The sequence below is a fragment of the Pterocles gutturalis genome, unplaced genomic scaffold (assembly GCF_000699245.1).
Source record: "Pterocles gutturalis isolate BGI_N339 unplaced genomic scaffold, ASM69924v1 scaffold839, whole genome shotgun sequence".
Lineage (NCBI taxonomy): Eukaryota > Metazoa > Chordata > Aves > Pterocliformes > Pteroclidae > Pterocles > Pterocles gutturalis.
Window position 1 is genome coordinate 67,618 of NW_010130232.1, and position 12,584 is coordinate 80,201.

The 12,584-nt window shown below is 38.1% G+C and overlaps 1 protein-coding gene across 1 annotated transcript in view; it reads right to left on the minus strand.

The window, feature by feature from the left end:
- Positions 1 to 12,182, minus strand: part of FILIP1L (filamin A interacting protein 1-like) — a 75,765-nt gene extending 63,583 nt beyond the window's left edge. Inside the window, exon 1 of the mRNA XM_010080129.1 lies at positions 12,010 to 12,182. Within this exon, the coding sequence (XP_010078431.1) occupies positions 12,010 to 12,146 (137 nt within the window). The 5' untranslated portion in view covers positions 12,147 to 12,182. The remainder of the gene's footprint in view (positions 1 to 12,009) is intronic.
- Positions 12,183 to 12,584: the final 402 nt, after the last annotated feature.

A 12,584-nucleotide genomic window follows, 5' to 3' on the forward strand; every position in this document is an offset into this window, starting at 1 on the left:
TTAACTCTGCTTAGTTGAAATGCTGTTTGGTTAGACAGAGCTTTGCTATTTCCTGTCAAACTTCATTAACTAATGTTTTATTTCCAAGAATACAGAGTTCTAATGATTGTATCCCTAACTGATGTGTCATCCTGAACTGTGCATGTCTTTGCACCTGCCAACTTTCTGCTAAGTTTAAACAGTCTTCATCTTAATTTTAAACTTAAATCCCAGTAGCCTATTTTTATTTTATTTTAGTTTGTGCATCGTATGGAGGCTGCATCTATTCCAAAAGTCTTTCCACAGTCTAATAAAACTGAACCCTTTCTACCTGCATCATTTTCTCAACTGCTTACTGAAATGCTAGTTTACTGCCTGAACCTGTGCTTTGGTACTAGGACCATTTCAAAGATGTAGCTAGAGGCAATCTCTTAGTCAGGAAGCTAAAAAGCTAATTTTGTCTCCAAGCACTTTGCAGATTCCTTTATATGTTGTTATTTTTATCATGAATGGCTCCTTCTCAGTTTTCTCCAAGAAATGCTCTGAATGCCTCCTGGGTATCAAAAAACCAACTGTCTTTTCATTTAGTAGTCAGAATACCCCAAGGGCAAGATTGTGTATACTGTTTTGAGACTAGGATCTTTGCATACGTAAGCGTTAAACTACACACTATTGAAATTCTGGCAGTGAAATCTGAAATGATATGAAATTAGCTTAATTTAAAGATTGGTTACAGAAAAGAAATGTAGGCCAGACTGATCTTAAAATTTGATAATGCTTATAAGCATGTATGGAAAACAGCCTGATATATAATTCATGTAAAATAAATGTTTTATGAAACTAGTAAAAGCTTGGTAGTTTGGAATACCTTATTTTCTTTCTTTGCATCTGAAGTTAATGCAGAGCTATGGAAAACAGGAATTCATAGAGGTCAGGATCTTGAATCTGCAAGGTACATTCCTTTAATAAAACTCTGAGTTACACACTGTGCTCTTGGATGTTCACTATTGCAAGAAATGATGCTTTCCAAAATGGTATTTCAAATCTCCTTACCCTTTGGTAAACTGAGGGTTTAGGAGACTAAATTAGCTCAGTATTTGTGCTCTTTTATAGGTTCAGTACTGTATATTTCAAACATCTTTTATTTCTAGGCCAAATACTACACCTGGGGAGACCTAAAGCACATGCATATGATAACAATAGTCTTTACTGTCTTTTCAGGAGAGTTGAACTATATAAACCCTGGGTTTATTCATTACTCCTTTAGTCAGAGCTACAGTGTTGGCTGTTACGTTATGTTCAGAGACCATGAGAAAACTGGGTTCTGAACCAAAGATGATCTATATAGGGCTGATATTTCAATAAGAGTTGTGGATGACTAGCAATTAATAACATAGATTTATGGATGTGGTGCTGTGTTACAATGGTGAAGCTTTGATAAGCATGTTTACAGGGCCCTCTGAGTTTTAATATAGTGGTTTTCATTAAGTTTATAATCTATAGTTTTTATTGGCTATACTTAAATGTACTCTACAAGTACATTTGAGGGTTTATAGCAAACTTAGAGATGTAAAAAGTTAAGTAACTTTATCCAGTGAGTATGTTTATCCAAATATGTCATCAAACTTCTCAATTTCCTCGTTAGAAGGCCAGTTAGGGACAGACTGACTCATTCTCCTGTCTGACAGAATGCAAAGACATCCAGAGTTTAGCTGGCAAGACTACTGAAAAAAAGGGAGAATTTTAGGATTTCAGGGAGTGAGTCTTGCTTCTCAGTTCCCCAGTTGGACGTGAGATAAAATTTTCAAATGAGGAACATGTGAAATCTTGTCTAAACATCTGATCATCTGATTAAACGATGTTCGAATTTCCTGATGACTTAAATGCAAATGGTAGGATCTGAACATTCCTAAAAGTCATCTTAGTAGTCATAAATTTATACGTCAGAATAAGGTTTACAGTGCTAAGAATTTTCTGATAACCCTAAAATTATTAGCATACAAATTGACTTGAAGGGAGAGGAGGGAGCATAGTCTCCATTTCTGCTAGGTTTTACTTCCTCTTCCACAGGATTGTCTGGTTTTATTCATTTTTTTACCCAGATTATGAGGAGGAAGGAGGCTAGCATATCGTGTAAAGAAGTGCAAGTGAGATAGTAACAATTATGATTGACTGAAATAGAGGGATAGTTCAAGAAGACCACTGTTTTGTTACCTATACCCTGATAACATCTGTGAAACATGTCTTTTCCCAGTGTCTTGAAGATACTGTGAATCAAAATGCTGAGGCTAAGGAATTTCCCAGTAGCGTATAAGAAGCAAGACTCTGACTGGTTTTAGAAGTGAAGAACTCTGTTCAAGTTGCAGGTTTTTAATCAGCTCTCATAATTTCAAGGAAAATGTATAACTTGAAAGATATTGGCAAGAAAGTAAATAAGGTGTTGTTCCAAAGAGCAGGTGTAGTGTTGTGGGGGTTTTGTTGGTTGTTTTTTTTTGTTTTGTTATGGTTTGGGTTTTGTTGGTTGGTTGGTTGGGTTTTTTTGCAGTGCCGTAACCTGGTACTGTCTGCACTGAAGCTACTGTGGAAGTATCTTGGGCAGAGAATGAGTATATCTTGACAAGCTCATATGCACATTTGAAAACAACCATGTTTCTGGATTCAGTGAATTTCCCTTCTTCTCAAACACTCTTGGCAAAGGTGGAGTCTGGGAGAAGGTAACTGATGCTAGGCCAAATTTGGCAGACATAAATCAGTTGGCTGTCTGGGTATTTTCAGTCTTATTGTCCCTTTGGCAAATTCACACCCAAAATAGCAAATTAAAACTTTTCTATGGCAAAGTACTTCCCCTTTTTCCCTTTCAGTAGCCTGATCACAGTGACCCTATCACGACTGTTGGTTTTGGGTTTTTTTTCTGCTTGAAAATTAATGTTGATGATCAAGTGGTGGTTCGAGAGCCTTTAGTGATGGAGCCATCTGTTGTCAGTATGTCTGTACAAGCTCTAGCTTTTATCAGTAATTTTCCACAGCACAAACTTTTCTGTGTGAGGGTGAAGGGACTGGTTAAGTCTCTCTGCCTGCTCAGTCTTTGGAGTTCCTTCAAATTCTCCCTCATAGGGGCTATTGCGTCGGGTTTTTATCCCAAGGGGTGTGCAGTTGAGACCTACTGTGGAAGGGGGGTGGGCAGTTCTCTATTTGGAATTGTCCTTAAGCAGCAGACCTTGCTGCAGCCCGCTCAAACTCTCATCTTACAGTTTTATCTGCTGGGGATCTCAGCTGGGTCTGTGTCTGTGACCAAAATGGGAGGCTTAGGGTTCTTTTCAGTCTTAGCCAAGTATCTAGAAATCTTTCAATGGAGTAACAGTCCTGTCAGGAAGGACTGTATTGAGTTGTTAAAGAGAATGAATTATTGAATGAATAGAAAAATATGATTTTATTTATGACAGTGCAACTTTTATAGAACAGTTCTACATTGAGACCTTTCTGTATTTTGGACATTTGAAATGAGAAGCAAAATTGTCGACAGTATGTCTGGAGAACAATCCTCTGTTCCCAGGGATGAGACTAGATGACCTAATGGTTTTTCATGTATCTACTTCCTATTACTCCCTTTCCCTAAGCCATCTACCCATCCTGGCACTCCCCATATAGGAGTCTGAAACAGAAATTTTTAAAATGAAAGTTCAAATGTCCCTCCTGACCTTTTAGTTTACTTCTGAATTTATACATGTTCTCTGGATTTTTTGCAATCCTCTTAGCCTAAAGGTTCAAATATTGAACATACTTTTTCAATGTACTCATGCTTTTGGTCTTCAGACACTAACAAGGTTACATGTTACCTTGTCCAAGTGTGTGGTGTTTTCCTGAAACGTTATGCAGTGTGTATTTCAGGCTCAAGAAACAACAACAAAAAAAGTACATATGTGAAAATCAGAATTATCATGTAAGACGATTTTGGTGGGTGTTTTAAACAATTTTTACTGGTAATATCTGTTCTCAACAGATTTAATGCTACTGATTTTCTTGTTTTTTCAGTTTAAAATTCCTGGCTTAACACAGACACTGAAGCTGTGAGATTTTTCTTAAACTGCTTCAGTCTCCCATGCATGCTTGTTTCATATGTGTATATAAAGCTCAGAGATTTTGTAGCTGGACAGAAATGCATTGAAGCTCAGAGTATGCCATGGGAAACTAATGAGTTTAGACCCACAGGTCTTGGTAACTGATGTGTGACCTGCACTCTCAGTTCTCATAGCCTTTTTTCTCTTGCCTCTTCTTAAGATATGAAACTAATTATAGCACATATAAGTCACTTAGGCCTTTTTAATGGCAGAAAAATTGTAACTTCATTGAGACGTCTCCTCCTCCACACTCGAACAAGAGTATAACTTTTCCCACACCAACGGTTTCTTCTGGAAACTTATGGTAGTGTCAAACTTTGTCTCAGGAATGATTTATAGATTTTTCTATCTGTCTCATGTGTGTGTTTTCTTTTCAAACTCCAGTTACAAAATCCTGTGCCAATTTCTCCCTCTCTCAAAGCCCCACCCTGCAATGAATCAGAAGTGCACAGTGTCTTTTTTTGGTCACAGGTCTCGGTACAGTCATCCACTTCTATTGTTGCTTATGATTAGACTAGTTATGCTGTGCTGCACATCAAGCAGCACACTCAGTCTTATTTGGAAATGTAAATTGGTGACTGGAGCAAGTGCCCCATTATTGAAGGCAGCGCCTCACCATGAGCATATTTGGCCAGTGCTTCAACGTCCGTGCTGGTCACCGGCTGGTTCCAAACACAGTATATGGAGCTGGTGTTGATTTACAAGGGACATAAATATTCTGAGGCTTGCCAGCCGTAGAAAGATCATCTTTCCCTTTGAGCTCTGACACTATGGTTCAAAGCACTGAGGGTGGTTTTCCATGATCATCCCTTCCAGGGGATATGCCCTTTTGCAAGGAATGCGTATGGCAACGACCATCACTTTCTCCACTCATGAGGGGAGAGACGGTAGCAGTGTAGGAGAACATAGTTTGATTAAGGTTTTCGTTGTGTTCTCCCTGGCCTCAAAGTATGCAATGATAGTATCAACTGGTAGTCATGATAGTGTGCCTGAAACAGTGAACAGACATCTTACGTGCTCAGAATTTAGAAAAATTAAACGTGAGCTTCACTTCTCTCTGTCATTCTGCCAGTGTCGGTGGAGTTGCATGAGAAATGGTTATCACCTACATCTTGCGTCTGCTTGCTAATTACAGTAGGTGGAATAATTTAGAATTGCACCATGGACCAAGAGAATTTCTCAGCTGTGTTAACACCGGAAGCCTTGTTTCTATTTGTGTTTATTCTTAATCTTTGCTTTGAATAAACATAATGTGACCTCATTTAACTGTTTTTGTTTTTTTAATCTCTTTGTTAACCTGGATTTTATTAATTTATTTGCTTTAAGATAAAGTATTTTAACTTTCCATCATGCATGGAAACTGTTGTAGAAGTCTTTGAGTCCTTGAATTTTGACAAGGGTTTGATTTCACAACATCTGTTGAAAGTTATGTGTAGTGCAATAGTACATTGTTTTTCACGTACAAGCATGAGGTAATTAATCTGTGTACATCACTTCCTTGAGTCTGTCTTCGTGCCTCAGTGGTATTATTAGTGGGGCCGTCCCATTGGGGTGTAATGCAGAATAAGAACACTAATGTTTTGCTTGTGGTGGGTCTCTCTTATTCACCTACAGAACGCTAGATACCCATGAAAAAGGTCAAATGTACAGAGATCTGGCATCCATTTCACAACTTGCAAGACATAGTCTCAGGCATATGTAATATATATAACTCATTGCCAGAACGCTAAAAGGAAATGATTGCATTTGAGTACAATGCAATCTACAACAATAGTTCAGTGTGCATGAAATTAAAAACTGCTGGTAACACATGTAGAATAAATAAGTCCACAGTGTTTATTTTTGCTGTAGCTTTCTATAGAGATAAGATCCTGCTTCTTACAATATTTAATTGGCTTCATTAAGAAAACCAGCAAATATTAATTATACCCACTGTTACAGAATATTGAATTTTCCAGAACTAGGCACACAATATATTGTTATTCCAATGTGTGAATGTGTCAGAATTAAAGTACAGCAATGTTACACTGACAACATGCTAAAACACTTCACCTTTTAGCCCTGGGTCCTTCTCTTCTTGATGCCCTGTCCAAGTTTTCAAGCATTGGTCACTACTGTGTGTAGCAATTACTTTTATCTGACACTTTTAAAACAAACAAACAAGCCACTTAACCTTGAGTGCTCAGTTTTATTAAATTTCTTACCTACTCAGTACCTGAGCAGTATTAGAATATGATTTAACTTTGGTAGGTTTTTAGTGTGATGTTTAGTCCATGTATTAACATTGCATGAGGAGGTAAGGGTGTACTGTAAAGGCACACAAGAGGAAATACGTAGGCTTAATGCAGTAAGAAGAGTGAAGAGACATAGAGGGGTGAAATAGCTAATATGGAAATGATTAAAAAATGTTTTTGAAGTGAGGGTCTGGAAAAGGATTTAATTGTTTGGATGGACAGAAAGATATGTTTGGTTATTTGTGTGTTTTTTTTCTGTGGGGGAGGGTTGTGGAGTTTTTTTAATTTATTTTTTTTTTTCTTGGAGGTGCAATGAAGAATTTATGAGGCTTAAATGTAGAAGGGCTCAGGTAGAAAATGTGCATAGGTATGACAGGCTGAGTGACAAGCAGTATGACTTTGTTACCCCAGTTTTAAGAACAGAGGTGTCATCTTAAGGATGAAGCCAAGGGCATGGGGATAAAAGATTGAGTTCCCTTGTAGTCTCATGGAGTTGGGAATAATGGCAGGTTGCTCAGAAATGGTCAGATTTGTTGTTGTGGTGTGGTGGTTGAAGTAGACTTGAGTCATCTGCACAGAGGTCATGCCTGGCTTTGAGCTTCTGTGAAAAGCATGGAGAGTGAATGGATAAAGAGAAGAACTAAAGGGTAAGACCTGTGGGGTCCTATGGACAGAGCGGAGGTTGGCAATGACAAGTTTCCAACTCAGAATACACTGTGGAAACACTTAGAGAAATTAGTTCAGCTGGAGTCGCAGAAACTCTGTGTGGGTAAGATGGCAAGAAGTGCTGAAAGCTCATTTGTGTCCAAGGCAGCCAAAAGGTCAGAGACAGTGGAGATGGATTAGGTACAGAAGTTTGCCAGAAGGAAAGTTACTGAGCCTTTAATGAGAGCATTTTCAGTTGGGTATGGGGGCAGAAGCAAGGCCGGAATGATGCCTACAGTGAAACTGAGGAAAAGGATCTCCTGGTGCAGAGGGCAAAGACTGCATCAGAAGCCCAGGCAGCCAGCAGAATCACTGTCCCTTGGAGATCTACAATAGTCAGTTGGACAGGAGTCAGGGCAACCTGATCTGACTGTGAAGTTAGCTCTGCACTCAGCAGGTTGTGCTGGAGCCCTCCAGAGATCCCTTCTAGCATCTTATCACTCAGCAGGATGTTATATTAACTGACTGACCTTGAGGGGGGCAGCAGGTGGAGTAACAAGCACAGTGTTTTATGATGCTTTGTTAGATGAGAGAGACTGCAGTTGTGGGACTTTTGCAGGTTAGGTTCTATTTTTTTTATGCTTGGTGAATCCTGACTCCTCAGATGGGTATAATAATAACTTTTAACATTGAAAGTGCCCTTTACTTGATGTTTTAAGAAGAAATGTCTGATACAATGGAATAGAGTTTGGCTGACTGCCTTAGGTTTCTTCTCAGAGCATAAGGAGTAAGTTTCCTTTTAGGAAATGTTAGGATTATTTTATACGTGAACAATTGTGTTTTCTTCTTTGGGTTACATTCTCTGTATGACCTTTGCGAGTGTGAATTCAGAGCTAAACCAAAACCTTACGATGTCTTTCCTCCCTGTAGAAAAAAAACCTCCTCATCTTAGCAGATGATCCTTAAACTAAAGATCTTATTAATCGCTACTATACCAACCTGCAAACTTTTGTGCTAGTATTTGGATTCCTGTGAGCAATATTTATCATAACTGCCTATAAAAGTCTGTTTACATTGTTTCTTAGCAAACTGCTATTTTTTCCTGTCCTGTTGAACAGCATTCACTTATTTAACCAGTGTATGTTCATAATAAATCTTTACTCTTTGTATAGTTGAGAGTTTATATAGTATATAGAAAGTTTGAAGGATTGGACACACCTATACGTTCGGAGTTTTTTTCCTTTCCTCCAATTTAACCCTTGTACCCTAAGGTACCTGTGACTGGTTTCTTCCACTCATACCTTCATTTCCTTTCAGTATTCAGAAAATGGGGAATAACAGTGCTTATGTGATATTTAAAACTCCTTGAGATTTACAGAAGGAAAGGGCTGTGTAAGAGCTAATAATTTTATTATTTCACACTTTCATTTCTTTTTGTGTGGGGCAGAGAATAATGTGTAAACATGTAAATACTTGCATACATATGGCATGTGTGTTCAAACTGGGAACTTGCATATCTGGAAAACGTTCTAATTTCATATTTTAGCTTTGCAAAATGTTTTCTAAAATAACATCTTTTATTATTTAATTGTACTGTAAAAATATGGATTGTGGATAAATGTATTTGGACAACTAGGTACATCCTCAGGGAAGATACACTGGAATCTGGATTTGAATCTACAGTAACTATTCTTCCTAGTCCTTAATCTTGCTCTTCATCTCCCAAACCCATGAAATGCAAGAGCTTCTAAACAAGCTCATTGGCTTTTATGCTGTGGTTCTCCAGGTGTACCTAGTAGTCTCTGTATTGAAAAACTCTTCTGGAGTTTTTTTTACATTCCTGTGAGTTTGGGTGCTACTTTTTCTTCAGGTTCCAGAAATACAATAGAATTTTCTCTTCTAGACTCTGGTAGACTTGGTCAATTACACTACTGTGTACATGTGTTTTGTCTTTGTGTCCCTGTCTTATCTGCACACATACAGAGTACAATTCATGCTGAAGTGCAGGAAAGACCTGTCCAGTCGTTGCCCGTTGGCCTCCTTTTCTCCACAGAACTGTTACTTGTCTGATAGGACTTTGCCAGTGGTTCCATGCTTTAAAAGTACATACGACTGAAGATGAATAAATACAATGATCGTAGCATGATTTTAGCGTACTTTTACTGGTAAATGTCTGTTGCTAAGTATTGAGACTGTTTCCAGTTTGGAAGACTTCTCATATCTAGAAAACTGTCACTAGTCCTGTCATAAGCTTAAACTCTCACATCTGACATTGTACAATTGCTGAGGCCAAATTTAGTCTTGCTGCCTTGCTATGAAGTCAAAGAGGTTCTCAAATGATTAAGGTGAAGGGTTTTTAGTGAGACGGTGAAGACTGATAATATTTTGCATGATTCAAACATGTTTTTGAACTGTTTTAATGAGAAATGTCATGTATGAAGGGAGTAAGGTGGCAGAAAGGCCCTAGAGATGGAGGCTTGCCTAGCTTTTGTAGAACATGATCATCCGATAAACTAGTTCATCACTAAAATTTTCATTTAAGAATTCTTCAGTTCTGTGCCTCCAGAGTGCACATGTAAGAAAGAGGAAATGCTTTCCCTTCTCCTCATTTGAAAATATGTTCAGAGTCGTATGTAAGAGTTGGATCTGACTGATAGTTTCTTTATTCTTGCTGTCAAGAGTAACAGTGCTTCAGCATCACTCTCCCTTAGCATCTAAGTTTTTTTCATTTTCATCACGTATCACATATTATTCATGTACCTTGTTTGGCTTGTGTGCCTTCTACACTCTTCAAGGATATCTTTAGCATGTACTGTGGCCTTGCCCTTTGATAAAAGCAAGATACTCTTGTGACTAATTGAATGGAAGTTCAGGATTTTGCTTTGAAACTGAAATACTGTTGGAATGTTATCTACCCTTCCACATTTAGAAGAGAATACTGCTTCTGGCTGAAAAAAGAAGAAAGTTCATTGATGAATACTTAATGCTTTTCTGAATATTTTTTTTATTTAATTGAATTGAGGGGAGGAAGCAAAAATTCATTTGTCATTGCTTCATGTATGGAACTTTTCACGGAGTACTATTTGTTCTTAATCCAAATGCAAAATTCACATCCTCAGAAGATTTAAATTGGACTAAGGTTTTTGAAATGGAAGAAAAGGTCACTTTGCTGCATATGGGAGTGCGTTCTGAATGTCAAGTTAGGCAGGCTAATGTAGAAAGAGCTGTGCCTTAACTTGCTGAGCGTTTTTTTTGGTTGTGGGTTTTTTTGTTGGTTTTGGTTTTTGGTTATGGGTTTTATTTTTTTGTTATGGCAGGCAGTTGCGTGGGGATCTTGATGGCGACATTACTTGGCAAACATTTTGGAATCAGCTCAACATGTGACATCACACCCCCTTAAGGTTTTCCACATAAAATACGACCTCCAAAGAAAATACAAAAATTGAGACCTAATCTGAAATCTATTATTACATCCTCTAAGGTCTCATTAGGCACCTCAGTATTCCCCCACCACCCCCCCTTTTCTAGGCAGTTAGACTAAATGTTGCAGATAATAGTGGTAAATGTTTTATAGTTTTCTTGGGGAGAGTAAAGAGGAGGGGCAGGGAAGAGAGTTTTAATCCCATGTCTACCCTGTTTTCACAAGAAAAAAAAAATAGAAGGAACTCTGCTGTTTAGTTTTCCCTTCTGTGCAGCTTTTCATGCTGTGTGAGCCCATGTGTCTGATGTAACATTTTACCACTTTTAGCAACTGTAGTTGTATAACTCTGTCTCTAAGAGATGAGTGTCTCATAGTTTTTGAGAAAAAGATAGCAGAGATGAAAACTTCCTTTAATCTCAGGTTTTGGTTCCTGATATGATGATGTTTCACAAAAACAAGTTCTTAGAGAAAAAAAGTCCGTTCTGTGCATTGGCGGGGGGTGGGGGGGGGATGACGACACACACTTTGTATGTGCTTTTCTCTGTGTGCCTGTGCTTGCCTGAATCTGTATACATTTCTCTGAGAAGCAACGGGTTTTTTTCCCCAACCACTTTAATTGCACTTGGTGGGAAGCATATGTTCTATCTTTGATAGGCCTGCATGAGAAAGGTGTAGTGTGAAGGGTGAACATTGCCAGAATACATGGAACGTGATGTTACGCAGGCGAAGCAGAGGAAGAATTATCTATGCATAATGTGAGTTTAGAATAGGCTTGATGTTCTCACACCCAAACATTTCCATCTGGAAGGTGTTCTAAGCTAAAGGAAACAGAGACAACATTTGCCTATCTTCTGGAGTTAGCTATACAGGGAATAGGAAATGTTCTTTGATTTTATTTTTTTTTTCCTTAGGATGTGTTCAGCTTTACTGCAGATCAGAGAAGCCACAGTTTAAAGTGGCTTTTTTCAAGAAAGTAAATGACATTAAATTCTTCTTAATCTTTCCTCTGAGAATTGGTATTGAAACCCTCACACCGTGCTTAAATAAACTGTGACGCTTTTAGGTTACACTTAAAAATAAAGTTGGATTTATGGTTTTTATGCCAATCCTGATATAAGAATTTTGTGGTGTTCTTATTTTCAAAGCTTTCTGTAGATTATCCTTTGCCTTTGCTTCCTCTCTCTGTGTTTCTATGATCTGTCCAAACACCATTTACTTTTCCTCATGTCTTTTTCTTCTGCTCAAATGCTGCATGCCTGTTCTTTCTGTTTCTTACATACTGTAGTGTACACTGAGCATCTTAAACATGCTGAAAGGTTCACCTGCTTCATGTTAGCTGTAATTTTACACATTTGTGTATTCTCTGTAGCGTAACATACCTGTTATCCTGCCACAGTGCTGAAGAATCTGATAACTGTTTGACCTACCTCACCTGCTGATGGCAATGCAGACACTACTGTTATTTAGGATTAATTAGTCATGTATTCATAGATGAATTCTCAAAATACAGCTCTGCAAATATTCTTGATTTTTAGTCGATGCAGAATGAGAAGGTGGACAGATCCTTAGACATAATGTTAAATTGTATTACTATGGCAAGAGGTAACCTTACCTTTCACGTTCTTGTTCCAGGAAGTTTGTAAACTCATCGCTTTTTTCCATGTATTTGCTGTGCTTCCTCTTCTCTTCTTCTAGTTCATACAGTGTCTCTCTGTGTGATTTTTCTACCATTAGAAGTTGTTCCAGCATTCGTCTGTGAGTTTCTTTCTGTTTCTCTACAACTTTATCAAGCTACAAAAAAAGCAAAAACTCCTGAAGTCTTTTGAAACTCTTACTTGCTGAGGCTTTCATTAACAAAAGATTTTAAGAGAGGCTAAATGGCAAAAAATACATTTAGTAGACTATTGGCCAGGTCTTTTGGTATCTGTTTGGAAAGGGTTATTTAGTTCTGTTAGTCTAATTCTGACAAACTAGAAAAATAAGTGAAGGTACTGTTTTGCAGGACCCTCAGTCACCTTCTGTTCCTCCTCCTGACATGACTGATCCTCAACAGCTACTAGTTAACAGTTACTGTTCCCAGGGCTGTGCTTTTCTCCTTGATCATTGTGGTAGAGAAACAGATGTCTTGGCAGAAGAAGCCTTTACTTCACACAGAACTAGACTGATTTTTGGTTGAATAGAAATAGC